The 25081-nt window shown below is 55.8% G+C and overlaps 3 protein-coding genes across 10 annotated transcripts in view; 1 reads left to right on the top strand and 2 right to left on the bottom strand.

Moving 5' to 3' along the window:
• The window catches only part of LOC147827348 (maestro heat-like repeat-containing protein family member 7), a 46480-nt gene extending 43210 nt beyond the window's left edge, over window positions 1-3270 (bottom strand). For 2 of the 3 annotated variants that reach the window (XM_087214717.1, XM_087214719.1), the window contains exon 1: window positions 2678-3269. The gene's annotated coding sequence lies outside the window, so the exon portion shown is untranslated. Of the gene's footprint in view, window positions 1-2677 lie in introns of all 3 variants that reach the window. The other variant, XM_087214718.1, reaches the window with a different exon arrangement.
• Window positions 3271-8514: 5244 nt separating this feature from the next.
• Window positions 8515-16611, top strand: Fam151a (family with sequence similarity 151 member A). Its single transcript, XM_004874631.4, has 8 exons — window positions 8515-8849; window positions 10027-10173; window positions 11287-11439; window positions 12431-12590; window positions 13938-14162; window positions 14462-14601; window positions 15286-15429; window positions 15876-16611. The coding sequence occupies exons 1-8, from the start codon at window positions 8723-8725 to the stop codon at window positions 16547-16549; spliced, it is 1770 nt and encodes a 589-aa protein (XP_004874688.1). The 5' UTR covers window positions 8515-8722; the 3' UTR covers window positions 16550-16611.
• Acot11 (acyl-CoA thioesterase 11) overlaps window positions 13131-25081 on the bottom strand; it is a 64681-nt gene continuing 52730 nt past the window's right edge. For all 6 annotated transcript variants that reach the window (XM_013069205.3, XM_013069203.3, XM_087214716.1 and 3 more), the window contains 9 exons: window positions 24388-24507; window positions 23106-23250; window positions 21982-22037; window positions 20750-20816; window positions 20391-20474; window positions 19821-19954; window positions 18315-18446; window positions 17551-17677; window positions 13131-16805 (listed from right to left, as the gene is read on the bottom strand). In XM_013069205.3, coding sequence (XP_012924659.1) covers window positions 16650-16805; window positions 17551-17677; window positions 18315-18446; window positions 19821-19954; window positions 20391-20474; window positions 20750-20816; window positions 21982-22037; window positions 23106-23250; window positions 24388-24507 — 1021 coding nt within the window. In that variant the 3' untranslated portion in view covers window positions 13131-16649. The remainder of the gene's footprint in view (window positions 16806-17550; window positions 17678-18314; window positions 18447-19820; window positions 19955-20390; window positions 20475-20749; window positions 20817-21981; window positions 22038-23105; window positions 23251-24387; window positions 24508-25081) is intronic.

Below are 25081 nucleotides of genomic sequence, written 5' to 3'. Positions count from 1 at the left end.
GGCTACATGGTGAGTTCAAATCCAGCCTGGAGTACATGGCCCTGTCTCAAAAAAACAAGCAAACAAATGAAAAAGACCTAAATGGGGCTGGGGATTTAGCTCAGTGGCACCATCCCTGCCTCGAAAGTGCAAGGTCTTGAGTTCAATCCCCGGTACCAAAAAGAAAAAGAAAAAAGACCTAAATGAAAGAGATAAAACTCTTAGAAAAAAAAAACAACATGGAAGTAAATCTCTGTGTCCTTAGATTTGGCAATGGAGGGGTCACTGGGGATTGAACCCAGGCCCTTCACACTACCTATATCTCTAACTCTTTTTTATTTTGAGATAGGGTCTCACTAAATTGCTAAATTACTCAGGCTAGGCTTAAATTTATGATCCTCCTGCCTCAGCTTCCCAGAGTGCTGGGATTAAAGGCTTTCGCCTCCCAATTTGGCAATGGTTTCTTAAAAGACACTAGGGGCATAAACAAAAGAAAAAATAGATAAATTGGAATTCAACAAAAATAAAAACTAAAGGGCACTATCCACAAATAAAAAGATAGCCTATAGAGTGGCAGAAATATTACCAAGCATAAGACTCGTAAGGGTCTGATGCCCAGAATATAAAAGAACTACAACGGAACAGCAAAAAGACAAACAACCCAATTAAAAATTGGGCAAGCTGCTATGCTGGCACACACCTATAATCCCAGCACTCAGGAGGCTGAGGCAGGAGGATTGCCGAAAGTTCCAGGCCAGCCTGGGCTGCATAGTGAGTTCAAGGCCAGCCTGGGCTATTTAGCAAGACCTGTCTCAAAAGGAAACAAAACAATTAGTCAAATTGGGCTGGGACGACCTCTAAGGCAGAGCTCCATCACACTCTTGTCTAACACTTGATCCACATCACTGAAGAAAAAAATTGAGCAACTTCAACAAACAGTTCTACAAAAAAGGTACATAAATGGCCAATAAGCACATGAAAAACGTGTTCAAGGTTATTAGTCATTAGGGAAATGCAAATCAAAACCACAGTGAATAGTATCTTTTTTTTTTTTTTTTTGGAGACAAGTTCTCGCTATGCAGTTCAGACTGGCCTTGAACTCACTATGTGTTGGGAGCAATGCTACATAATTCTAGGGAAAAATCATTTGGTTAGCCTAGTTCTCTTGCCTACAGCCCAGCTACAAAATAACTCCAGTTTGGCCTCCGGTCACAACTGAGACTTCAGTGATCCAGTGATCCTGTGATTCTCCAGGACAAGAAACATCCTGGGAGAATAAACATCTGCTCAGTTCCTCGTTGTTCTTGGACTGTTAACATCTTGTTTGCCCGAGATGTACTGAACTCTCTGCAAGCCTTCTGTTACACCTTGTTTATCCCAATGTGAACTATTGAAAGTCATTTGTTACGAGGTACTGAATAAAAGGTGCAACAAGCTGGGGGCTTTTGCCTTTGCCTCCCAGAGCAGCACTGATCAGACCCAAAGCTCAGCTTCTTCTCAGTCTCATTTTTCTACCTTTCCTGTAATTCGCCATGTGCTGCCGTGGCTCGCAGGAGACCAGGACTAACTGCAGAGGTTCTGGTAACATCCCTTTTCCCTGTTCCCTACAACTATGTAGCAGGGGCTGGCCTCAAACTCGAAGCAGTCCTCCTGCCTCAGCCTCCCAAGTGCTGGGATTATAGGTACACACCACCACACCCGGCAACAGTGAATATTATTTCACAGCCACTAGGTTGGCTTACATTTTTTAAATGGAAATTAAAAGTGTTGATGAGGAAGTAGAGTCAGAAGCCTCCTAGCTTGCTTGTAGGAACAGGAAATCAGGACAGCCTCTGAAAATCGGCCCAGGAGTGAAGGGCTAAGGGAACTCAACCTCCTGGCATCAGAGACCATTGTCCTGATCGCCCAGCAGGTTCCTTCTGATTGTGCAGGGGTCGAAAGATGTGAAGCCCAGCTGATCTACTTTTCTGTCTCAGCAAGTGGCAAAGGTGGAATTCAAACTCAGGTCCTCTCGGCCCAGTTTTCCCAGAAACACCACAGATTCCCAAGTCTTGAATGGCTCAGTGAGACCACATCCTCCGGATCTCATTCCTGTTCTCTCCACCACTCCTAGGTGCCTGCCTAAGGGAAAGTCCCATGGAATCCAGGCAACACCCCTGATTCCCAGCTACAAACAAAACCCCAGGGCTCCGGAGACTGACAGACCTGAGCGGGGGCACCTGCCCCGGGGCTTGGGCCAGTGGCTTTGCCGGTCTTAACACTTGTGGTGGGACAGGGGACAGGGAGGACCCACGGGAAGGACGATCCCAGTGCCTGACCCGCAGGGCGCATTTGTCCAATGCCCATCCCCCCTTCCCCTGGGTGGGGGCAGGTGGGAGTACTGGAGAACAGGCCAAGGTCTGGCCTCCAGATGCTCTGGCTTCTCTTCACCAGCTGCATCCCCAGTGCTTTTTAAAATTTTTTAAATTTTGAGACAGGATCTAGCTAAATCACCACATTGCCCCGGCTAGGCTCAAACTCGCAGTCCTCCTGCCCCAGCCCTCTGGGATGACAGGCAGGCGCCACCACACCCAGCCTCCCCTCCCGGGGTCTTCTCACCCTCTTTCCTCTCACCTCCTCCCTACTCCACCCACCACAGTCTCAGGACTCAACATCTCACTTTGAACCTGAATTTCCCACGTCAAGTTCAGAGCATTACCTTCACCTGGGGCATCCACACGATAACAGAAAATTCAGCTTTAAGTCAAAGATAGGAAGTAGCAACTGTGGAATTACAGCCGAGCTCCCAAGCCCGGGCTGGGCTGGCATTGTGAGGTCACCTGCATCTGAAGTCCCCCAGCCAATAAGGGCCCTGCTCCTGCCTTCACAGTGGGGAGAACCAGTCCCAGCATTCTTGGGGGCTGAGGCAGGAGAGTCACAAGTTTTGCCTGTTTTTTGAGACAGGGTCTCACTCTATAATTTCAGGGCTTTTGGGGGGGTACTGGGGATTGAACTTGGGACCTTTCGCTTGTGAGGCAGATGGCAGCACCACTGAGCTAAATCCCCAGCTCCTCGCTCTATAATTCAGGGGGCTTGAACTCACTATGTAGCCTCTGCAGTCCTCGAACTCACAGCAATCCTCCTGTCTCAGCCTCCCAAGTGCTAGGATTGAAAGTTTCAGACCAGTTTAGGCAACTTATTTAGACCTTGCCTTAAAATTTAAATAAAATAAAGAGTGCCGGGGGGCGGGGGATGTAGCTCAGTGTAAACACCCCTCTGGGTTCAATTCCTAGTACCACAAAAAAAATATTTTTAATTAAATTTTATTTTATCCCCCCCCCCTCCAAAAATTAAATTTTTATAAGGTCTGTGTTCGGACGTCTCCCACACTGTCTGGAAAGAACCTCACTGGACTGAAGACTGAGTTGCTGGCCTGGCATCCAAGACATCCCTCAAATGCCCCTCAGTTCTGTTGATCTTGGGGTGACCAGGGCTTTGGACCCAGGCGGTCTGGGATGAGGAAACTGAGACCCCTAGAGAGGAAATACTGGCCAGTGTCACAAACCAGGACAGCTTTTTGTTGGTCCAAGTCCTCGATCTTTCCCCTGCCCAACCCTTGTCCTCAGTCCGGTACAGATAACAGTGTGAGGTGGGGCAGGGGCCAGGGCCCGGCCAGGGGCCAGAGACCTCGGGACAAGGAAATGAGGACCCTGGGACTGACTACCTGTCTGAAAGACCTCTTTTTAAGGATGAGCAATAAATAAGACAAGGTTATAGTGACTGGACAGGAAAACCAGGGGCACCACTTACAAAATGAGAGAGGGAGCCAGGCACGGCGGTGCTTGTCTGTCATCCAGCACTTGAGAGGCCGAGGCAGGAGGAGCACCAGGATCTCAAGGCCAGCCTGGCTATGACTTAGTGAGTTCAAGGCCACCCTGAACTACTCAGTGAGACTCTGTCTCAAACCAAAAATAAATACATAAATCAATTTTTAAAATAACAAGAGAGGGTCTGTCCACAGTGTGGCTTCCTGCTTTGACCCAGGTCAGGAAACCTCAAGGTATTCCTTGGGTGACATACTGCCCAGAAATCAGCCTCAGCAGCCCTGGTCCCCACCCTTAGCACCTGTCCCTGCTCCTGGCCGCTCTGACGCTGCCCTCCTGCTCGCTGCTGCTGCTCCAGGGCCTGCTGCCACCCGCAGTCCCCTCCCCGTGCTCCTGTCTTCATCCTCTCTCTCCTAGTGAGTGTTCTCCCTTCAAACCCGCTTCCTCTCCAGCCGCCCAGAACTTGCTCCATACCAAGGACTCTTTAGGCCACGCTACTCAACCAAGTCCTTCCAAGTTCACCTCCAGATCGGCCCTGCCCCTGCAGCCCCGCAGCCTGCATCTCAGCTCCAGGCCTTGTCAAGGGAGCCCAGACCTCAGCCGCTCTTCTGGACAGCGTCCCTGGCAGACGCGGCCTCTCCTCTCCCCAGCCTGTCCCCCTGCACCCTACAGCGAGGAGTCCCTGGCCACTGAGCTCCGCCTGTCTCCTCTGCCCTTCAATGTTGACCTGCACTGAGGCATCACGTGGAAGCAGGAAATTGCGCATCCCACGTCTGGTCTGGTGAGCTCTCATGCACTGAGCTCACCCACACATCCAGCTCTGGAAATAGGGCACCTCGGCACGCAGAACCCTCTCCTGTCTCCTTTCCCCTCCATCACTCTCCCCACTGAGGGCAACCGCTGCGCCAACGTCCCACACCACAGTTTGGACGCATCCTTTTGGAGTCCAGTTCTCACTGTATAGTTCAGGCTAGCCTTGAACTCACAGCATAGCCACGACTGGCCTCACACTCGGCCTCCTGAGTGCCGGGTTCACAGGTGTGAGCCACCACACCTAATTTACACATGCCTGCTTTTGTACTGTGAAGAAATGAAATTACACAGCAATATTCATTTTGTTTTGTTTTGTCTGAGGCAGTGTTGCTATGTATGCCAGGCTAGCCCTAAACTCGCTATGTAGCCCAGGTTGGATTTGAACTCCTGGTGATCCTCCTGCCTCAGCCTCCTAGAGTACTGGAGTTACAAGCCTGTGCAACCATGCCTGGGTGCACAGCACATACTCTTATGTCCAGTTTCTTTGGTTCAATACTGCTTGGGAGATTTGACAATTTTGCGCCTTGTCGGGTGTGGTGGCACACACTCAGAACTTGGTAGGCTGAGGCAGGCAGGAGGATTGCTGCAAGTTCAAGGCCAGCCTGAACTACATAGTGAGATTCTGTATCAAAATAAACAAATAAATATTTATTTATTTTTTATTATTTTGGTACCGGGGATGGAACTCAGGTCCTTGTGCTTGAGCAGCAGCAGCAGCAGCCGCAGCAGCAGGGGGCGAAACCACTGAGCTAAATCCCAGGCCCATGAATACATAAATACATAAATAAGTTCTCCACCTGCCAACTGTTCCGGCTTCCAACTCAGGGCCGTGGTCTCCCTCCAGAGCCTGGAATGGTGGTTTTTATATTTTCTCAGAGTTCAGCGCTTTTACCTGTCTGAGCATTGATTTGGTAGCAGGGGCTTTGCCATTACCAGAAGCAGAGCCTCTCCTTTTCCATTCTTTTTGTTTTCTCCCCTTTTCCTACTTTCTTCTGGATTCCTGAATTTATTATTGGCCATCTTCAGAAAATAAGCAAACAAGCAAACAGACCAAGAACACACCCCAAGAGCATTAGGAGCTCTTACCTCCCCTCAGCCACTTCCCAGCTTCTCCCTGACTTTAGTCCTCTTCTGTTTTATAATCTCACTGCCATTGCTGCATGCAATCAGTGTTTGTGTAGATTTCACCAATATCTTCCCAGGATCTCCACTGACCACTTTTAACTATTCTATCTGAGTGCTTCCAACTGGCATGAATTTCTTCTTGCCTGAGGAATGGCCTTTATGATTTTTTTTTTTTTTTTTTTGTACAGGGGGATTGAACTCAGGACCTTGCGGCTGCCAGGGCAGGCGGTAGAACCCCCGGCTCAGCCTTTAGGATCTTAATACGCATTTGCTAGGAGCTGGGTGTAGATCATACACCTGTAATTCCAGCACTCTAGGAGGCTGAGGCAGGAGGATGGCAAGTTCCAGCCCAGACTAGATAATTTAGTGATTTAGCAAGACCCTGGCTCAAAATTTTAAAAAACAGTTTTAAAGAACAGCTAGGGATGTAGCTAGTGTGAATGAAGACCTGGCTTCAATGTCCAGCTCCCTTCCCCCCAAATATAGTTTGCTAGTGTAAAGTCCTGTGGGGTTTTTTCTTTGCCAAAAACAAAAATTAAAAGCTCTGTCTCATCCTCATTCTTTAAAAATACTGGTGGCCTGACAGCATGCTAACTGTTCACGAGCTGGACCACGGGACAGTCACGTAACTAACACTGGGGACTCGGCCGCCTTTCCTCACATCGTGGCTGCTTTCTTCTCCAAGGAGGGACCAGGAAGGGGGCTCCGGGCCCCAGAGGTCCTCGGGGAGCCTCCTGAGTACCCTGGGTTCTTCTCCCCTGCAACGGAACCAGGTCTGAGCTTCACACTTCCACAGGCCCCTGGCTGCTGTGGGTGGCGTGGGGTGGCATGGCGTGGGGTGGCACATGGCCTTGTGGTCCGCCGGCTGCACCGTGTTGATACTTGGACCCGGGGACATCTGGCCTCCTCCAGTCGTTCCTCAGCATCCGATTCCAGAATTGCCCTTCCACCCGCGCTGCTGAGCTCCTTGCTCTCCTGCCGCCCCACAGTCTGCCCTCCCGGGCTGAAGCCAAGCTGTTCACCCGGGCGCCCCAGCCCTGCTCACTTCCCCACAGCCTCAGCGCCTGACGCCTGCGCCCACCCTGCCCAGAGCTCTGGTCCTGGCACTGCAGCCTCCCGTGCTTTGATCACCCCGCCAGGACGTCCTCCTTTGCCGCCTCTGGCCCCTGTGATGATGCCTCCCTCAGTGGCACCACACACACGAGCTCAGCCTCAACTCTAACATGCGGGCGGGTTGTACGGGGAAGGCCCTCACGGACTGTGAGAACTGTTTGGGATTTTTCTCTCAGAATGAGATTTCTCCAGCATTAGTGTTGAATATTATTACCAAAAAAATTAACCATAGCAGTGTGAAGGGGTAAAGACAGGAAGAGGCTTGCAGATGCCATAAACCAGGCAGCCAGTCCTAGAACCAGCACAGTCTGGGTTTGAATGCGGCACCAAGGTGACAGGCAGGTCAGGGCCACTCCTTGCCCCAATTTTTTCTCCTGCGATATGGGGACATAAGAACCATTTGTTAGCCAGGTGTGGTGGGGCGCACCTGTAATCCCAGCACTCAGGAGGCTGAGGCAGGAGGGTCACAAATTCAAGCCAGCCTGGGCCACTTAGCAAGACCCTGGCTCAAAATATGAAGTTAGAAAAGGGCTGGGAACTTAGCTTAGAGCAAAGTCCCTGGCTTCAATCCCCAGTACTCAAGGGGGAAAAAAAAACAGCATCATGACAAGGGGAGATAAAGATGTGAAAAGCAATAAATAATGTATTTTATTAGTAGTATTACTAATGAAAGAAACAATGCAAACCAGACCAGGTCAGACTCATTGTGCCCCGAATTCCCTCACTAATCAGTCACAAGTGCCCCTCTGGGTTTCGGTTTTTTTTCTTCTTCTTTTTTTTAGTACCAGGGATGGAACTCAGGACCTTGCGCTTGCAAGGCAGGTGCAGCACCACTGAGCTAAATCCCCGGCCCTCCTCTGGGTTTCTCTATAAACTGAAGTCCCTGAGCACATTGCTTACATTTAAACCCCAGAGTCCTAGAGTAGGGGTGGTCCCTAACTTGTTTCCCATCCTGAACCCCCCTGACAGGTGGCCTAACCCCATGCCCAAGGACTCCTTGATCCCAGAGGTGGCCTGTAGTAACCCTGGCCACATGCAGGACTCTGAGGGGTTTTTGTGTTTGTTTGGGTTTTTTTTGGTACCAGGGATCAAACTTGGGTTCTTGCGCTAGCGCTAGCGAGGCAGGCGCTGGAACCACTGAGCTAAATCCCCGGCCCTGGTTGTTTTTTTTGGGGTTTTTTTTTTGGTGACAGAGTCTCACTGTATAGTTCAGACTGGTCCTGAACTCACTATGTAGCCCAAACTGGCCTTGAATTCACAGTGATCCTCCTGCCTCAGCCTCCTGAGTGCTAGGATTATAGGTGTGCCACCATACCTGGCTCTGTTTGTCTTTATTTATTTATTTATTTATTTATTTGAGAGAGGGTCTCTGCTATGTACTTCAGATTGACCTTGAACTCACTGTGTAGCCCCAGAACTCCGGTGATCTTCCTGCCTCAGTTTCCTGGATTATAGGTGTGCACCACCATGCCCTAGGCTCAGAAAATTTGGTCTCAATCCCAGTCCAACCTATCAACCAGAATCTTAGAAAGATAGAAGGAAAATTCATGTCCCTGGGCAGATCTGATCTGCCTTAGTTCCCAACCCTGGCCTGCCCCAGGGATCCCCTGGGGGTGGGGCAGAGAGGGCTAGAGTTAGAGAATAGTGAGGGACAACACAGATCACCCAGTGCTCAAAGGTCACTTTGAGGATGACAGGATTTTCTGCTTGACCTGCTGAGGTGCAGGGCGGGTGGGGGAAGGGGAGGGACTTCGGGAGCTGTCTCCACCCAGGGGCAGGGGTGATCTGACACTACAAGAGCTACTAGGGCCAGGGAAGAGTTAGCTGCTGCTGCGTGGCACCTCGTCCCAGCTGCAGGGAACCTCAGGGACTCTGCAGCAAGAGCCACCATGGGCTGCAGGGAGTGCTGTTCAGGCCGGGCCTTCAAATGGGCCCTGGCTGGCGGTGTCATCACAGCTCTGGCGGTAGCTGTCAGCATGGTCATCGCCTTGACGCTGAACCAGGGTCCCCAGTCAGGTAGGTGCCCCTCACCCCGTGCCACCTCGACGGTCTGACTTGCCTTTCCCTTACCCCAACCCTACCAAGGCTTCCCCCCAGCACAAGGTCCCATCACTTTCTCTCCTTTTCAGTGGCCTGGAGACACCTCCTGCCTCCTGGGCCCTGGGATGGACCCTCCTTCTGGGGGAGTCTTACCTGTGCCTTCCTTATGCAGGGCTCCTCGGTCCATCTGCACCCCAAGCCTGCATCCTGTACCCTAAGCCTTTATTTTTCTGGTACCAGATTGAAAGTATTTTTTTTGTACTGGGGATCGAACTCAGGACCTTGTGCTTACAAGGCAGGCACGGTGCCACTGAGCTGAATCCCCGGCCCCATCCCCAAGCCTTTCTGAGGAGTCTCCTGTCACACCGGCCACCTCTCCCTCCTCCAGCCTTGCCTCTGAGGCCTCTGGTCTCACCTTCTTGCTCCTGTGCCACAGCAGCCTTCCACACCCGCTCGGTTCCTCCACCCCAGCCTGCGTTCGCCAGCTGTGCTTGCTCTGCAGCTGGGCTTTCTAACAACCCACTCAGGCCACAAAGCCCCTGCCCAACTCTGGCTGCCGCTCAAAGCCTTCAACTTCCTGACCCCCGACATCTTTCCCCATCTCATACTGTCCATTTTTCTGTATTCCACCTGTACCAGGCCAATGGCTATTCTTCCTCCTTCTGCTTTTTTTTTTTTGGTACCAGGGATCGAACTCAGGTCCTTGCGCCTGCGCAGCAGGCGGCGAAACCACTGAGCTAAATCCCTGGCCCATCCTCCTGCTTTTGATGCTGAGGATGCAACCAGGGACTCACACATGTGAGGATGGTGCTTTACCACTGAGCCTCATCCCTAGCCCAGGGGCTGCTCTTTTAGACAAGCCCACTCTTTGCAAGTCTTCACTTATGCTGGTCCTTCTGCCTGAAGTCACTTATTCTCTGCCTTCTGACAAATGTGCACCCATCCTGAAATGTGCCCTTCTGTGTGAACTGCTTTCCCGAGTGCCCTGGGCCAGCAGTTTGTGTCCTTCCTCGCAGCACTGGGGGCCCTGGGTCCCACTGTCTCTCTGCTGGGCCACGTGCTGGTGGGGGCCCAGGGAAGGAGATGGGATGACTGGAGAAGAGCCCGGGCTGGGGCAGGGCTGGTGCTGACAGCCCTTGGGCGTTTGTTCCAGGCTGTGAGGTGGACGCGGTTTGCCGCCCCGAAGCAGACATGCTGGACTACCTGGTGAGCCTGGGCCAGGTCAGCAGCCCGGATGGCCTGCTGGTCAGCTGGACCCATGGAGCCAACAGCCGGGACAAGATGGAGGAGGGCCTGAGCAGTAAGTCCAGCTGCTGGGCAGCAGGGGAGAGGAAAAAGAGGGGGGCCAGAGGCATGGCCTAAACACTGTGGCCACTGTGGCGTCATGACAGCACTTTGCATGTGCTTGTCACTGCACCTGAGGAAGCGGGACTCAGGACTCGGGGCACTGGTGGTGACTTAGCTCAGATTTGGAGCAGATGTCTGATGCCAAAGCCGTGCTGCCCTGGCCAAGCGCTCTCCCTTGGCCCGTTGGGTGCCCGCTCTCTTCCTGTGGAGCCCTTTGTCCTTAAGGACAAAGGAAGCCAGAGACTTGAGGAACTAACACAAACCATGAATGTCAGAGCCTGTGTGGCGTCTCCGAGTCTCAGGTGCAGAAAGATTACAGCAACCAGCGGGCTGCAGCTCGCTGGATCCCCACACACACACCACACAGGGCTCTCCTGGGGACCACACACCTCAGAGCACTAGGGAGGCTTCCTCTCTCAGGTCTGGAAGCAGATAGGCCTGAGCGGTGGTCCTGGGCCGGCAAGGGAGGAGGCCAGTCTGGAGGTGAGCAGGCCTGGCTGTGTCCCCAAGACCCTTGAGTAAGGCCGGGTGTGGTGGGGCACGCCTGTCATCCCAGCCCTGGAGGCTGAGGTAGGAGGATCACTGACTTCAAGGCTAGCCTGGGCTACATAGTCTCAGAAGAGAAAACAAGCGCCTCAGGGGAGGCACAAGGCACCAAAGGATCATGAGGACACAGAAACGTGGGTCCCTTCCCCACAACACAGCACCACCTGCCCCAGACTGGAACTGGCTCCTGTAGGCTTGGGGCGGGGCTCATACCCTATTTTTGCCAGGCTGGGGATGGAGCCCAGGGCTTCACATGCACATATTAGCAAACCCTCCACCACTGAGCTGCATGCAGTACTGGGCCACCCTCTTAATCTGCCAGGAGCTCTTGGGCCTGGCTTCTCCAGACCCCATGGAGTCCCAAATCCTTTGGACCCCTCTCCCTCATTCCCATGTAGCCAAAAGTCAAGGTAAGAGGGTAAGCTCAGCGGTTCTAGTACCTGCCTCAGAAGCACAAGGTCCCAAGTTCAATCCCCAGTACAAAAGGAAAAAAAATGACTTAGTTCTTCCTCTTCAACAGGCAATTCCATGGTCTTGGAGGCAGACGTCAATACAGAAGGGCTCAACACGGCCAATGAGACAGGCGTTCCCATCATGGCCCACCCGCCGGCCATCTACAGTGACAACACGCTGCAGCACTGGCTGGAGACAGTGCTGTCCCGTTCCCAGAAGGGTAAGCGCCTTTGGGGCTAGAGGTCCCTCCTCAGGGAGCGCTCTGCCTCAGCTTCCCCTCCCGATGCTCCAGAGCCCAGCTCAGGGGAGATGGGGCTGTGGGGAGCACACATTCAGCTCCAGTCAGTCCCAGCTGGACCCACAGAGGCTAGAAGTGCACGGGGCACTGCGCTCCCTCCCGAATCCACAGACCAGGTACTACAGGCTCCAAACCCAACCGCGCCCTGCTGCCCTGGGGTCCCGTTGCAGTTACATGCAGGATCTGGGCACCATCTAACTCCTCCCTCTCCCTCAGGTGCTGGGAATCAAACCCAGAGCCTCTTGAACACTGCACAAACACCCCACCACCAAGCCACATCCCCAGCCCTCTGTCTGTCATCTATCTCTCTTATCTGTCTATGCAAGACTAGGGACTGAACTCAGGGCTCCACACTAAATTATCTCCTCAGCCCTTTTCATTTGCCCTGTTGGGACTCAAACCTGCAACCCTCCCACCTCAGCCTCCTAAGTATCGCGTGGCTGGAATTACAGGCCTAAGCCACCTCTAACTGGAAGCCCAGTCCCAGACACATGATCTCTCCTGGACCCCTTCCTTACTCAGCTCTCTTCCTTGACTATGATTCCCACACCCTTGGATGGCCTTTCCCCGCTTTACACCTCCCTGGTGCCCATTGCCCCAGCCTGGTCCCCTCACTACCCTGGTGGGCATTCGCTGGCTGGCTCCTGTCCCTGCCTGCACTGCTCTCTGCTCTCTTCCTGAGGGTCAAGTGACCTCCTTTGGGGCTCTGGTGTCTTGGGTCCCTCCACACCTGCTCTGCCCAGGAATCATGGCCCTTCATCAGCTGCCACTAGGGTGGCACCTGCTGCCCTTCTCCGGGCTGGCTCTGCTGCCTGTGTGGCAGCCATCCTTACCCTGGGCCTGGCCTTCCTGCCCTCCCACCCCCATCCTGGCCCCTTGGCCTGTTCCTCAAGCCCTGGCCTCCTCCCTACAGGCATCAAACTGGACTTCAAGAGCCTCAAGGCTGTGGGCCCCTCGCTGGGCCTCCTTCAGCAGCTGACGGACGCCGGCAGGGTACGGAGGCCCGTGTGGATCAATGCCGACATCCTGCCTGGTCCCAACAGTCCCATCTCAATTCCGGTCAATGCCACACAGTGAGTGTTCATCTCTATGGAAGGGGACTCTAGGGGACCTTTGCTGAGTTTGCTTCTAGCCTCACCTCTGACCCTTTGCATGCTTCCTCGACCTGAGGCCTCTTCCCCTTTTCTGAGGAGCCTCAGCCTGGTCACTGCTGCCCTTAGAAACATCCCTGGCACCCCAGGCTATGGAGGGACTTCCTGTGGGCTCACCCCTCCCCCAACTGCTTCCTAACAGCCCTGACCTCATTGGGCAGTCACCATCGGCTTTCGAGTTTGTCATCCCTGCTACATAGGGGACTTCTGGACAGCAAGCAGGCCCAAGGCCTCCCTGCTCCCCAGTGACAAGCCCAAGACTTGGCTGACTCCCTCCCCACCCTCCTGCAAGTCTAGCCCTGCCCATCCACAGCAGCCCTGGTGAGCTCCAGCCATGTGGTGCTCTGCATCTGCAGAGGGTTAAGGACCGGGTACACTCAATTTGTTACTTACCTGGCACGGCCAGATTAGTAGTTTCTCCTTCCCGTTTGTAGATGCAAAAAAGCTCACAGGAATTGAGGCTCAAGTTGTCAAATGTTTATTATGTGTCCCAGGCATGGCTTTAAGCCCTTACTTGCAGAATATCATTAACTCTTACAATGAGAACTTGGTAGGTACTATGCTTTTCATTTTATAAATACAGGCACTGTTTGGTAGAAGTCACATGACCTGCCTAAGTCTAAAAGTGGCAAAGCAAAGATTCAAACTGAGGCCTTTCTGGTGCTAAGCTCTGTGCTCTTTGACCCTCCATCTGACCCTCCACCCATCTGTCTGTCCAGCCACCCAGCCAATCCATCCAATCCATCCACCCAACACACGAGTGCGTCTGGGAAGCAGCAGTTTGAAAATGTAGACCACAGCCCAAGATAAACATGGCTCATCTCTTGCAGTGTTAATTGTACTCATTTCCCTCACTGGGGAGGGGGTGATCAGGCAATGCCATTTGCCTATGAAGATTTGCATCAGGGCAAAATTCAAATAAATTTTTTAAAATGACTCTTTAAAGACCTGCAGCTGGCAGAGTCCAGACCTGCACCCCTTGGGGCTCGGGTCCAGCCGCTTCTGCCTGTGTGGGGATGTTCTAAGAAGGCTTGCCCTTCTGGAAGGGATCCTGTCTTAGAATCTACCCAAGTCAGTCAGAACCTAGACCCAGACTTTGACTCCAAAGTTCGTCCTCTGTGGGACCACAAACGGCACTCCTGTTGTGTAGGCTTTGCTGCCACCCTTATATCACAGACCCCAGGGACCCTGCCCCTTCCTCCCACTGAACCCCCAAGAGGGAGGGAGGGGCCAGTGGGGCTCTTCCAGCCAGCATCTGTTGCTCTGCAGGTTCCTGGCGCTGGTGCAGGAGAAATACCCCAGGACCACCCTGTCCGTGGGCTGGACCACCCGTTACTTAGCCCCACTGCACACCAGGCCTTACACCAAGGCCATGTTGGAGGAAATGCATGCGCTGGTGGGAGCCGTGCCACAGAAGGTCACCTTCCCCGTGCGGGCTGTCATGGTGCGGGGTGCCTGGCCGCACTTCAGCTGGCTGCTGGACCAATCTGAGAGGTAAAAACCCTGAGCCTCCCATCACAGCCCTTTCTGGCTGCAAACCCATCCCCAGACTCTGATTATCAGGGCTAGAAGGGCCCTAAATACCACACTGGCCCCACCCACCCCCCCGTCCCTGCCCAATCCCCTCAACCCCAGGGAAGGTCCGGTGCTCAGGGAGGAGGGGCTGGTGGGAAGCTAGGCTGGAGGACAGATGTTCCCTCCTGGGCCTGTCTAGGGTCCAATCCTGAGCACAGGAGTGGGACCAAGGGCCTTCCAGGTCCCAGGAAGGCACTGACCCAGCTCTCTGAACGCAGGTACACCCTGACACTGTGGCAGGGCAGAGCTGACCCCATGTCAGTGGACGATCTCCTCTACATCCGGGACAACACGGAGGCTCACCGAGTCTACTACGATCTCTTCGAGCCCATCCTGTCGCAGTTCAAGCAGCAGGCTTGTAAGGAGGGAGCCTGGGACAGGGCGTGGGCTGACTGCACAGGGCAGCCCTTGGTGGGCACCGGGGCAGAGCTGAGAGGAAACGAGGAAGCCTGGGTGGAAGAGGAGGCAGGAATCTTTCTGAGTCCCCGTTGTGTGCCAGCCCTAGGGTGGTATGCTTTCGAAGCTTCACACAGCCATGAAGCTGGCATTCCAATTTAGCAATAGAGAAATGGAGGCTCAGAATAGCTAAGGAATTTGTAGTCACCCAGCTTGTTCAAGGCAGTTTAGGCGGGAACCTTGCAAAGTCCAAAGCCTGCATGTTTCCCAGACATTTCAGAGAGCACAGCGCCTCCTAGTGCCTGCTGTCATGATCCAGAAGCTCCTCTGCAAAGCCCTGGTGCCCTTGACCCCTAGGAGAGCCCACAGTGAGGCCATCCCAAGGGGTCCCATCAGACAACCTTCCTGCCAGGGGAGCCACAGTGACAGGGAGGGATGCCTGCCAGCTTTGGGGCCAGACGGCTCTGGTTCCACCAGCTCTCACTGCTACAGAGCCTTGGGCAGATCGTCATCTTATAATCAATGAAGTGGGAAATGGCAGCTACCTGGTGGCTGAGATGAGGCTTATAGAGTATGTCTGGGCCTGGGCACACAGAAGGCACTCTGAATGGCAGCTACTTCATCCGGGTACTCTGGGGCCCCACAGTAAACGCCACGAGGAAGCAGATGTACTACACAGGCGGCAGCCTGAAACCTCTTCTCCAGCCTCAAGGGGCTGACGGTCTGAGCTTGGAGTGGCTGGTTCCAGAAGTCCACAGCAATGGGACAGCAGCAGTGCTTACCCTCCCAGGTAAGTGCCTACAGCCCTGGTGCTCCTAGCTGATCTCTGGGGGTATCCTATGCTTGAGTGGGTACTGTGGGTCTGTTACCATGGCAACACAGGCCCAGATAAGCCACATAATGGGTGGGAGGGAGCGTAGTAGTGTCCAAGAGCAGGGGACACCTGGCCTTAGTCCAGCGCCTTCCAGTCCTCAGCCACGGGTGCTATAAGATGACTGGGTACAGGCCCAGGTCTGAGCCTGACCCAAAGGCCAAGGGCTGACCTAGCAGCTGATTGTCAGTCTGGGTACCAGGCATGGCACGAGGAGCCCAGATCCAAGCCAGCAGATTCCCAAGAGGCGGAGCACCAGCTCCTCTTCCTCCTCCTCAGGTGTCCCTGTACCCTCCACTGTGCCTCTAACGAGGGTCTCTAACATCCCACGGTGGCCCAACCACAGCCCCTGTTCCTTCTTGCAGACAAAGACGGCATGATCCTGCTGGACGTCCACCTCCAGAGAGTTGCAGCCAGGGACCCTGTGCCCGTTGTACGTGTCCTGGAGGGCCATTCCCTGACGCTGGAGTCATCCCTGCTGCAACTGGCCATGCGCCCTGGACGCTGGGGAGTCCACATGAACATAGCAGAGCCCGAAGCCCTCCGGCCAACCCTGACCACACTGGCACGCCTCTCCTCCCTTGGCCACCTGCCTCGCCCTGTGTGGGTCGGGGCCACAGTCTCTCATGGCAGTTTTGTGGTCCCTGGACACGTGGATGGCAGAGAGCTGATCACTGCTGTAGCTGACATTTTCCCCCATGTGACAGTGGCCCCAGGCTGGCCTGAGGAGGTGCTGGATGGCGGCTACAGGGAGCAGCTGGTCACAGATATGCTGAAGTTGTGCCAGGGGCTCTGGCAACCTGTGTCCTTCCAGCTGCAGGCAGGGCCACTGGGCCAGAGCAAGACAGACGTAGTGGCCAGGCTGCTGGCGGCCTCCCCTAGGGCCACTGTCACTGTGCAAAACAGCCACACCAGGAGCAGCCCTGCAGCTGTGCAGCTGGGGCTGCTGGTGGCCAGGGCTGAGGACAGAAGCCGAGTCTACTACAGGCTGCCCCGGGGCCAGCGCCAAAACTTGCCGGCAGACGTTGGCAGGAACTGATTGCCTGGCAGTGCTGGGCCAAGGCTTCCGGGGGAAGCAGGATGAATAAACCTTCCTCCTTGTGCTGTGCACAAGTCCTTGGGCAGGATGGGGTGGGTGCCTACAGGGTCTGGAGGCTGGGGGCCAGGTCATTCCGGTTGTCCAGGAGGAAGTGTTCGCACGCCTTGAATGTGGAGTAGAATTCTGAGGACAGGCCGGACACATTGGTGGTCACGTAGTTGAGCAAGCCAGGGGTGGCCTGGTTGTAGTAGGACACCTGCAGGGCAGAAGCCATGCTTGGAAAGGGACAAAGGGAAGGCAGGGGGCGCTGGGATGCCCAGCTTCCGGGAGGGCAGCAAACACAAGCCAGCTCCCTGGTATCTTGGGGGTCAGTTAGAAAACTGTCCAGCTGCCAGGCATAACTTCCTCCACCAGGTTCACCTTAACCCTCCCTCGGGTGTTGACAGTCACCAGCATCTTCCCTGCCAGCCAGGAGCCCCTGGTGGGTCCCCAGAAACCCAGCACTGAGTCCTCTTTAATTAGGGCACTGCGGGACCACAGACACTCCAGGCATCAGCCCAGGGACTGCTCCAAGGTGCTCCTGGTACAAGTGTGTTAATGTAGCAGCCACTGGTTGAGTCCCCACCCGGGCCAGCCTAAGGCTGCAGAAGCTGGGGGCCATGCAGGAAGCTGTGGCACCCCCTCCAGCCTCCTGCCCACCTTTCCAATCAACACCGACTGCCCTGAGTTTTATGGGCCCTGGGAGCCATATAAAGCCTTCCTGGAGAAGTGAGATCCGGGTAAATAATGAGGTAGGATTTTAGATGGGACCAGGTCTTCTGCGTGCAACCTCAGAGCTTTCTCCAAGCCCCCGAAGCAGCTTCTGACTTTTAGATCTTAATGCATGGGTTTTCAGCCCCTGGCTCTCCTGGGCTGGGACAGGGAGGAGGCCGGAGGTAGTGGCAGGGTCTGGAGTGGTCCTGCCCTAACAGCACTGAGCTCAATGAGGAACGGTGTCTCACCTTGGTCACCTGGTCCCCCTCGTGCCACAGGCAGAAGCCTGAGCACAGCGTCTCCCCACGGCGGTACTCGGGCACCTCAGGGTGCGTGGGCAGCGTGACCGACCTCAGCGCAATGATGTAGGGCTCCCTGGAGGAGAGGCAGGGCCGGAACAGGATGAGGGTCTCCCCAGCCTGGCGTGTGTTCTCACAGCTCAGGGCCAGGCTGGAGAGGAGGCACCGCAAGACCCAGCACAGGGTCTCAGGAGCCCGTGTGACCCCTGGGGGGTTTCTGCTGAGGCCTTTCAACCCTGGACATTCTGGGAAGAGTTATGGAGTTTGGTTGGAGACTGGGTCTCGATGTGTAGTTCAGGCTGGCCTGAAGCTCACAGTGATCGGCACAGGCGTGCACCACTGCACCTGGCTTGAGATTTTTGTTCTTCCTCTTCCTGTCCCTGTCTACAGCAGGAGTGAAGCCGTCTGTCCTGGTCTCTGACCCAGCAGAGCTGGCAAGCTCGCTCCCTCCAGCCACATACCCAAGAGGTGGCCATGTGAGAAGTGCTCCATCCGTGACCTTGGGTGAGGCAGCCTGGGCCACCCAGGTCATAGCTGGCCCTGCCTTAGGGCACCAGTGTGCGCCTTTGTCTCCCACTTTACCCCACCAAACCCACAGCAGCCCAGAGCCTTGTGGCCTGGGGTCCCACAGCCAGGGGGAACCAGAGCTCTGACTCTAGGCTGAGCCCACCCCACTGGCCACTCTACTGCAGGCCCGGGAGGCAGTCACCTACCCATTGTCACAAGGCTTCCGCCTCGAGGCCAGGATCACAAAGTCCTGGGGCTTGGCATTGCCGCCGAGTCCAGGGCTGATGACATGGTAGATGGCATCGTCCTCGTCCACCTGCTGCACCAGGTCCACGCTCCTGCAGGGATGCAGCAGTTCAGGGGTGCCGGGCTTCCCATGCCACATGCACACGGCCCACCACCCACTGCCCACCTAGCTTCTGTGCCACACACTTTGCCCTGTGCTGCTCCGCAGAGCTCAGAGTGGGACAACAGGAAGGGCTGGCCAGGGAGACACACAGGGACACACAAAGGTGGGCACACAAGCAGATGCACACAACAAAGAAGCAAGCACACACACATAGAGGTATGTACACACGCAAACACACACAGACCCAGGAACAAAGCCCCATACAGACACTTGCACACGTGGGGACACACTGGGACATAGCGGGTGAGCACACAGATCACGTGTCTGTGCCCATCCAGTGCACACACCCAGAGTAGACATGACAATCTGGAGCTTGGGCTTAATATTTAACGGGCTGGGGATTTAGCTCAGTGGTTTTGTCGCCTGCGGCGCAAGCGCAAGGACCTGAGTTCGATCCCTGGTACCAAAAAAAAAAAAAAAAAGTGAACGCCTACTGTGTGCCAGGTGCTGCTCTAAGTGCCATTCAGTGTTACATCACTGAATCGCGACACCCCACCCCCCACAGTAGGGACACAGCGCCCCCCTTTACAGATGAGGGACACTCGGAAATAACCTGTCCCCAGCCACAAAGCTGGTGAGAAAACAGGGCTGGTGGTAGAGCTGTAACTCGGGGCCCAGCACATGGCACACACATGCCGGGCCCTGTGTCACTACACACACGTGTGCACACAAGGACTCTCACACAGGGTCAGTGACCTGCCCATGCCCACCCCCTTCCTCCAGCCTGCCCTGCACCGGAAGCTGCCTCAAGAGTGTGGCAGTGCCAGGAGAGCCAGGGGTTCTCTCTCCCCTCCACCAGTCCCATCAAGCACCCGGAGCTGACCTGGCCCACATCAGCCTCCTCCCCCGGGCCACCCACATCCCCACCAGTCAGCTCCCAGGTCTTGTTCACTGGCCTGAACCTGGGAGGGGACTCCCGTATCCCTCTGCCTTCCAAGCCCACCCCAGGTGATCCCTGAGGTAATCCCCCATACAGAACACGGCTTGAAAGTCACTCTGAGTGACTTTTATCCCTGAGTGCAAGTCCACAACCCACCTCTCCCCAGGCACAGCTCCACTGAGCTACATCCCCGGCCCTCAAGTACCCGTATTAACACAGGGGAAATTGAGGCCTGGAAAGGAAGTGACTTGCTCAAAAGCACACAGCCAGCAGGGACAGAAACAAGATAAACCTAGGCCTCCAAGTTCAAGCCCAGGCTCAGCATCTTCCCTGAGGGCTCACAAAGCTCACCACCCTGACCCCACCTACACCCAGCCAGCCCACCCGGCTGAGGGACACCACCCACCAGTGTCCAATCCTCACCGGTAGTGCCTGTCCCACTCTGGCCTCCGTCGCAGGTCCGAGAGCAGCAGGAAGGCCTGGGCGGCGTCCACGTGCACCACCATCTCCAGGTGAAAGGACAGGAACTTGTCCTCCTCCAGGGTGTACAGGCGGACCTGCCCCGGGAAACTCAGCCTCAGTTCCACATCCTCCCCGGCTGTGCTGGCTGGGGATGGCCTGCTGGAACCCTGTGTGACTGCCAACAAGTGACTGAACCCCTGGGTCGGTACAGATGGACCCTGAGAGAACGCAGCAGAAATGGACGGTGAGCAGCAACTGAGGCGGCAATGCCATGGACCCTCGGCACTGGGACCCCAACCTAACATCAGAGGTGGAGAAGGGACCCGCCTGGGGGCACAGGCCAGAGTGGCAGAGCTCAGGTCTCCTCAGCCTGTCCACTGCCCCATCCTGTGGTGATCACAGGCTGGGGCATCTCCACTCCAGCCTGGGGGCAGCTGTCTCTAGAGCTCGAGGAAAGGCTCTGAGAGCTCCTGTCGCTGGCCGAAGCCTCCTGTGGCCACTCAGAAGGGACAGGAGATGGGGGCAGACTACCTGGCTGATCTCCGAGGACAGCACCCAGTTGCTCTTGGCCACGAGCATCTTCAGGGAGGATACGTTGTTGTAGCTCAGATAAACCTGGGGAGAGCACACAGGATGCTGCCTCCCCCTGCTTGGCTCCCCGGGGCCAAGGCAGTGCAGGGCATGGGAGAGGAGCAGACCCAGGACGACGGGGTCCCTGGGGAGAGAGCCCTGGGCCTTGGGAGGGGGCTCCGGGCTGGTCCAGACCCCCACTGGCATCATCACCGTGAGGTAGAGGGTTCCCTACAGCCCTCTTCCCTGCTTTGACCAGTGGGGGAGGGCACAGGATGCTGGGGGCCTGAAGACTGTCCCCTCAAAGCAGAGGGCCTTACCTGGTTGCTAGGGTCCCAGGGGACAGAGAGGGGCACCTCGGCCTGCTTACAGGACACGATGTACTTCCTGGAGGGGAGATGACATGCTGGGTCCCTGGGCAGCCTCCTGCTGGCCCCGAGGGTTGAGGCCAGAGGGTGGGCAGGCAGGAGGGAAGGGTTCGGGAGGACCAGGACACGGGTCTGCACGACACCCAGGACAGCCGCTGAGAGCCGGACCTCAGCCAGCTCAGAGGGACAACCTGGGAGGAGGCAGCTGAGGGCTGAGTCCCCACACCTCGCAGAGTGACTTCGCCCTTTCACCTCAGTGTCCTCCTCTGGGAAATGGGGCAGGGTCTCCACCAGGAGCATAGTGCCGACATGTGGGAAGTGCTCCACTGGGGGGCGCCTTTCTCCCTTCCTTCCTTCCTCCCTCCCTTCTTTCCTTCCTTCCTTTTTCTTTCTCTTTCCTTCCTTCCTTCTTTCCTTTTTTTTTTTTTTTTTTTTGAGACAGGGTCTCGTTTTGTAATTCAAGCCCAGGATGCCCTTGAACTCATGGTGATCCTCCTGTCTCAGCCTCCTGAGTTCTGGGATTATAGGGATGCACCACCATACCCAGCTGCCTGTCTTCTTTCTCTTTCTCTTCCTCTTTCTTTCCTTCCTTTTTTTTTTTTTTTGGTAGTGCTGAAGATTGAACCCAGGACCTTCACACTGAGCTGCATTCCCAGACTCCCCTCCTTTTTTTGAGACAAGGTATCATTAAGTCACTGAGTTGCCCAAGCTGTCTTTAAACTTGAGATCCTCCTGCTTCAGCCTCCCAGCCTACTGGGCTTACAGCTCCAGTGCACACTTTCCTGATTCACAGCACCTGTGCACCCAGCATGTTTTCAGCACCCTGCAGTTGTAAAGTGCTCCCACAGCAGAGCCAGACACACCAGATTCATAGCCTGAGCACCTGCATGTCCTCTCTCAACCTGTGTGCCTTTCTCTGCCAATGGAAAGACACAGGATTTACAGTCACCTGGCCCTGGCCAGCTGCTGGTGCCACCTGTCTGTGTGCCAGCAGGAGAGCCACCAAGCCCCTCTGTCCCCTATGTCAGGGCCTGCATTATTTCACAAGCCAGCTGTGAAAGGCGCCAACGTGAAAGGCTGCGTGGATGATAGGGCCCAGCTCAGTGCCCCGCCGGTCCAAAGATGTGGCGGGCCCTGGGGTCACAGCCCCACACACCTGTGCCCCCAGGGCCCGCCCCACTCACCTGTCCAAGCGGATCTTCTTCCTGGCACTGGCCTCACGGTATCGCCGCTCGCCCTCCTGGGGAATAAGCAGGGACCGGCTGCCGTGCACGGACAGCCAGGGAGCCCCCGTTCTGCCCTCCCTGTCCGCAGGGTGGAGGAAGCCCTGCAGCCCCAGCATGGAGCTCAGGTCTCACCGGGGAGCTGGAGTCAAAGCATCCTGGCCAGGAAAATGCTAGGCACCAGCTGCAGCCCCGACTCCCCTGGGGCGCTCTGAGTGACCGTGGGAATGCCACCTCCCCTCACCAGGCCTCAGTGTCCTCCTCTGTCACAGAGGGACCCTCACAGGGCACCATCGCCACTGCCTGTGCACCCAGGCTTTGCTATGCACAGGCCCCTTGGGAAGCCTGCCCACTCCTGGGGCAAACCCAGGAGGCTGCCGCACACTCACTCTCCCCATAGCACAGACGGGGAAACTGAGTCTGAGATGGTGGAGTGGCCTGTTCCAGGTCAGAGTTCAGAGTGGCCTGACTCAGCCCACTCTCATCACCACCACCTCCAAAGTCCCCACTCATGAGCGTGGAAGGCAAGTGTCTATGATTACAGCTACTTGGCAAGCTGAGCCAGGAGAACTGCCAGCTCAAGGTCAGCCTGGGCAACTTAGCAAGACCCTGTTCCAAAATTAAAAGTAAAAGAGATGGGGATGTGGCTCAGTGGCAGAGTGCATGCCTAGCAAGTGCCGGGGAAGGTACTGTTGCTCAGCTCCCCTCGGGCCCCCCCCCACCACTAGCCACTCCCGTTCCCCTGCTCCACACCACAGGCACGGGCTATCGTGGCTGCACTCGGCCATGACGCAGGCAGGCAGGGTGGGACCTTCCTGGAGAGAGGGCCCTCACCAAGTCACCACCCGGCCCACAGGAAGCAGGGGCAGCCTTTCTTCAGATACACCCTTTGAGCCCAGGCCCCTGACAGTGGCCCCTGCAGGCTTGCTCTCCACAGTGCCCCAGCACCCCACAGACCCAGAGGCAGGGGCTACAGCTGCTCCGCTTCCAGACGGGACTGCAGCTCACTGAGGGCCCCTTCCTTAGACCTGAGGGCGGAGGGGCAGGGAGGGGGCTAGTGTGGGTGGGGCGCCTCCTCCACTTACCCCAGGCTGGGGCTGGATCCAGGGGAGCTTCTGGGGCTGGTCATCTGCGTCCAGGACCACGAAGGTCATGAAGGCGCTGTTGATGTGCCGCCAGTGGGGCTCGGCCTCCTGGCGATAGGCCTCCACGCACACACCCACCTCCATGCTGGCAGAGAGGGGACTGCTTGTGTGCTGGCCGGATGTCCCCAAGGCCACGCCCTCCCCCGCACACTCGCATACACGCATGGTACACACAGCCACGTGCACACACAGGTACACACAAGCATGCACACTCTCTCCTCCAGCTCCTCCAGCGACCTGGACCACAGTCCCACTGGCAGGGCCCCAGAAGTGTCCCTTCCACCCATGTTTACAGACCACCTGCTGTGTAAACCGGCCCAGTCTCAGCCCCATGGGCTAACACCAGGGGAGGGGGTGACAAATAAGGAAGCAAAGAGACACCACGCAGTTCTAACCTCAAAGGGTCCAAGAGGACACAGGCTGCCAGCGGAGGCGGATGGATTAATTAGGAACATCACTCATTACGCAGGTTCCCAGCTCCATTGCTGCCATCTATGCATGTCTTATTATCGTTATTAATTATAAAACAGCAGCCACAGCTGGGCATGGTGACACAGGCCTGGAATCCCAGCATTCTAGGAGGCTGAGCCAGGAGGATCTCAGTTTTGTTTTGGTTTTGGGGGGCGGTGGTTTTTGATACCGGGGATCGAACTTGAGACCTTATGCTTGCAAGGCAGGTGGCGGCACCAGAGCTAAATCCCCAGCTCTGGAAAATCTCAAATTTGAGTATGGCCTAGCCAATTTAGCAAAATCTGATCTCAAATAAAAATAAAAAAGGGCTAGGGATGTAGCTCCCTGTGAAGGCCCTGAGTTCAATCCCCAGTACTGCATAAATAAGGAAATATCCACAGCCACCACTATTCACCATGTCTTAGGAAGTTCTGTGATCACAGAATGTGGACTTTATACAAACGGGGAACCCAAGGCTGGGACAGGGCAACAATTTGCCCAAGGTCACCAAGCCAACCGGAAGCGGGTCTGATAGCCACCAAACCTGTGCTGGGCAGACTGCACCTGCCAGCCCGGCCTGACCCACGGAGGGGATGCAGGGAGCTCGAAGTACACCTGAGACAGCAGACCCACAGACAGGGGAGCCCAGAGGAGGGGCCCCCGACCGGCCAGTGGGCCTCGGGGAGCACAGAAGGGTCCTGAGGAGCTGTGTGTACCAGTGTAGATGCGGGGGCTGGGCCCAGCCAGGGTGCCCTCGGCTCCCACCCCTCACCTGTGCTTGAAGGCGTTGTTCACGATGGCCTTGAGTACCAGGCGGTCCCCAACCTGGGACGGCCCCCGGAAGTGGAACATCTCGATGGCCTTCAGTGTGGGGTGGGCTCGGCAGAGGCGGCTGAGGGGACAGGAGAGACGCCCCCAGGGCTGCAGGGCCAGCCTTCTCCCCTATCCCAGCCTGGAACCTCGTGTGCTGCTGGGGACCCAGCCCAGGGACAGCTCTGGTCAGAGGGCAGTGTTAAAGTCCCCGCTCACAGCTTCGATACTGGTCTACATGCAGGGCTGGGAAGGAGCAGAGTCGGGGACAGCAGAAAGAAGCCCAGGACAGTCCCCTCTTCCTCCAGTGTCTGCCCCTTAACACCTGCTGTCCCACCGCCTGGAAGTCTCCCCTCCCCAAATCTCCTGTCATTCAAAGCCGAAGTGCTCCCCCTCCAGGAAGCCTTCCCTGACTCCCTGATCTCACCCAGCCCTGAGATCATCATACAGGACTCCCAGCCCAGGCTTCGGAATAGCACTGCTTCCTCACTGTCTCCCCCCGTCAGTCGCAGAGCTCAGGCTGCCTGGCAAGACCCCAAGGATGGGAAGAATCACCTAGCAGAGGAAGGCACAGAGATGGAACAGCAAGGACAAAGTCATGGAGGCTCAGGAGTGTCAACTCGTGAATGGCAGCTGTCCTACGATGCTTAACAGCC

Source organism: Heterocephalus glaber, unplaced genomic scaffold, assembly GCF_053883595.1.
Source record: "Heterocephalus glaber isolate CG9 unplaced genomic scaffold, H.glaber_assembly_v1.0 deba00001449, whole genome shotgun sequence".
NCBI lineage: Eukaryota > Metazoa > Chordata > Mammalia > Rodentia > Bathyergidae > Heterocephalus > Heterocephalus glaber.
The sequence above is the reverse complement of the archived record's forward strand: the minus strand, read 5'-3'. Positions and strand labels throughout refer to the sequence as shown.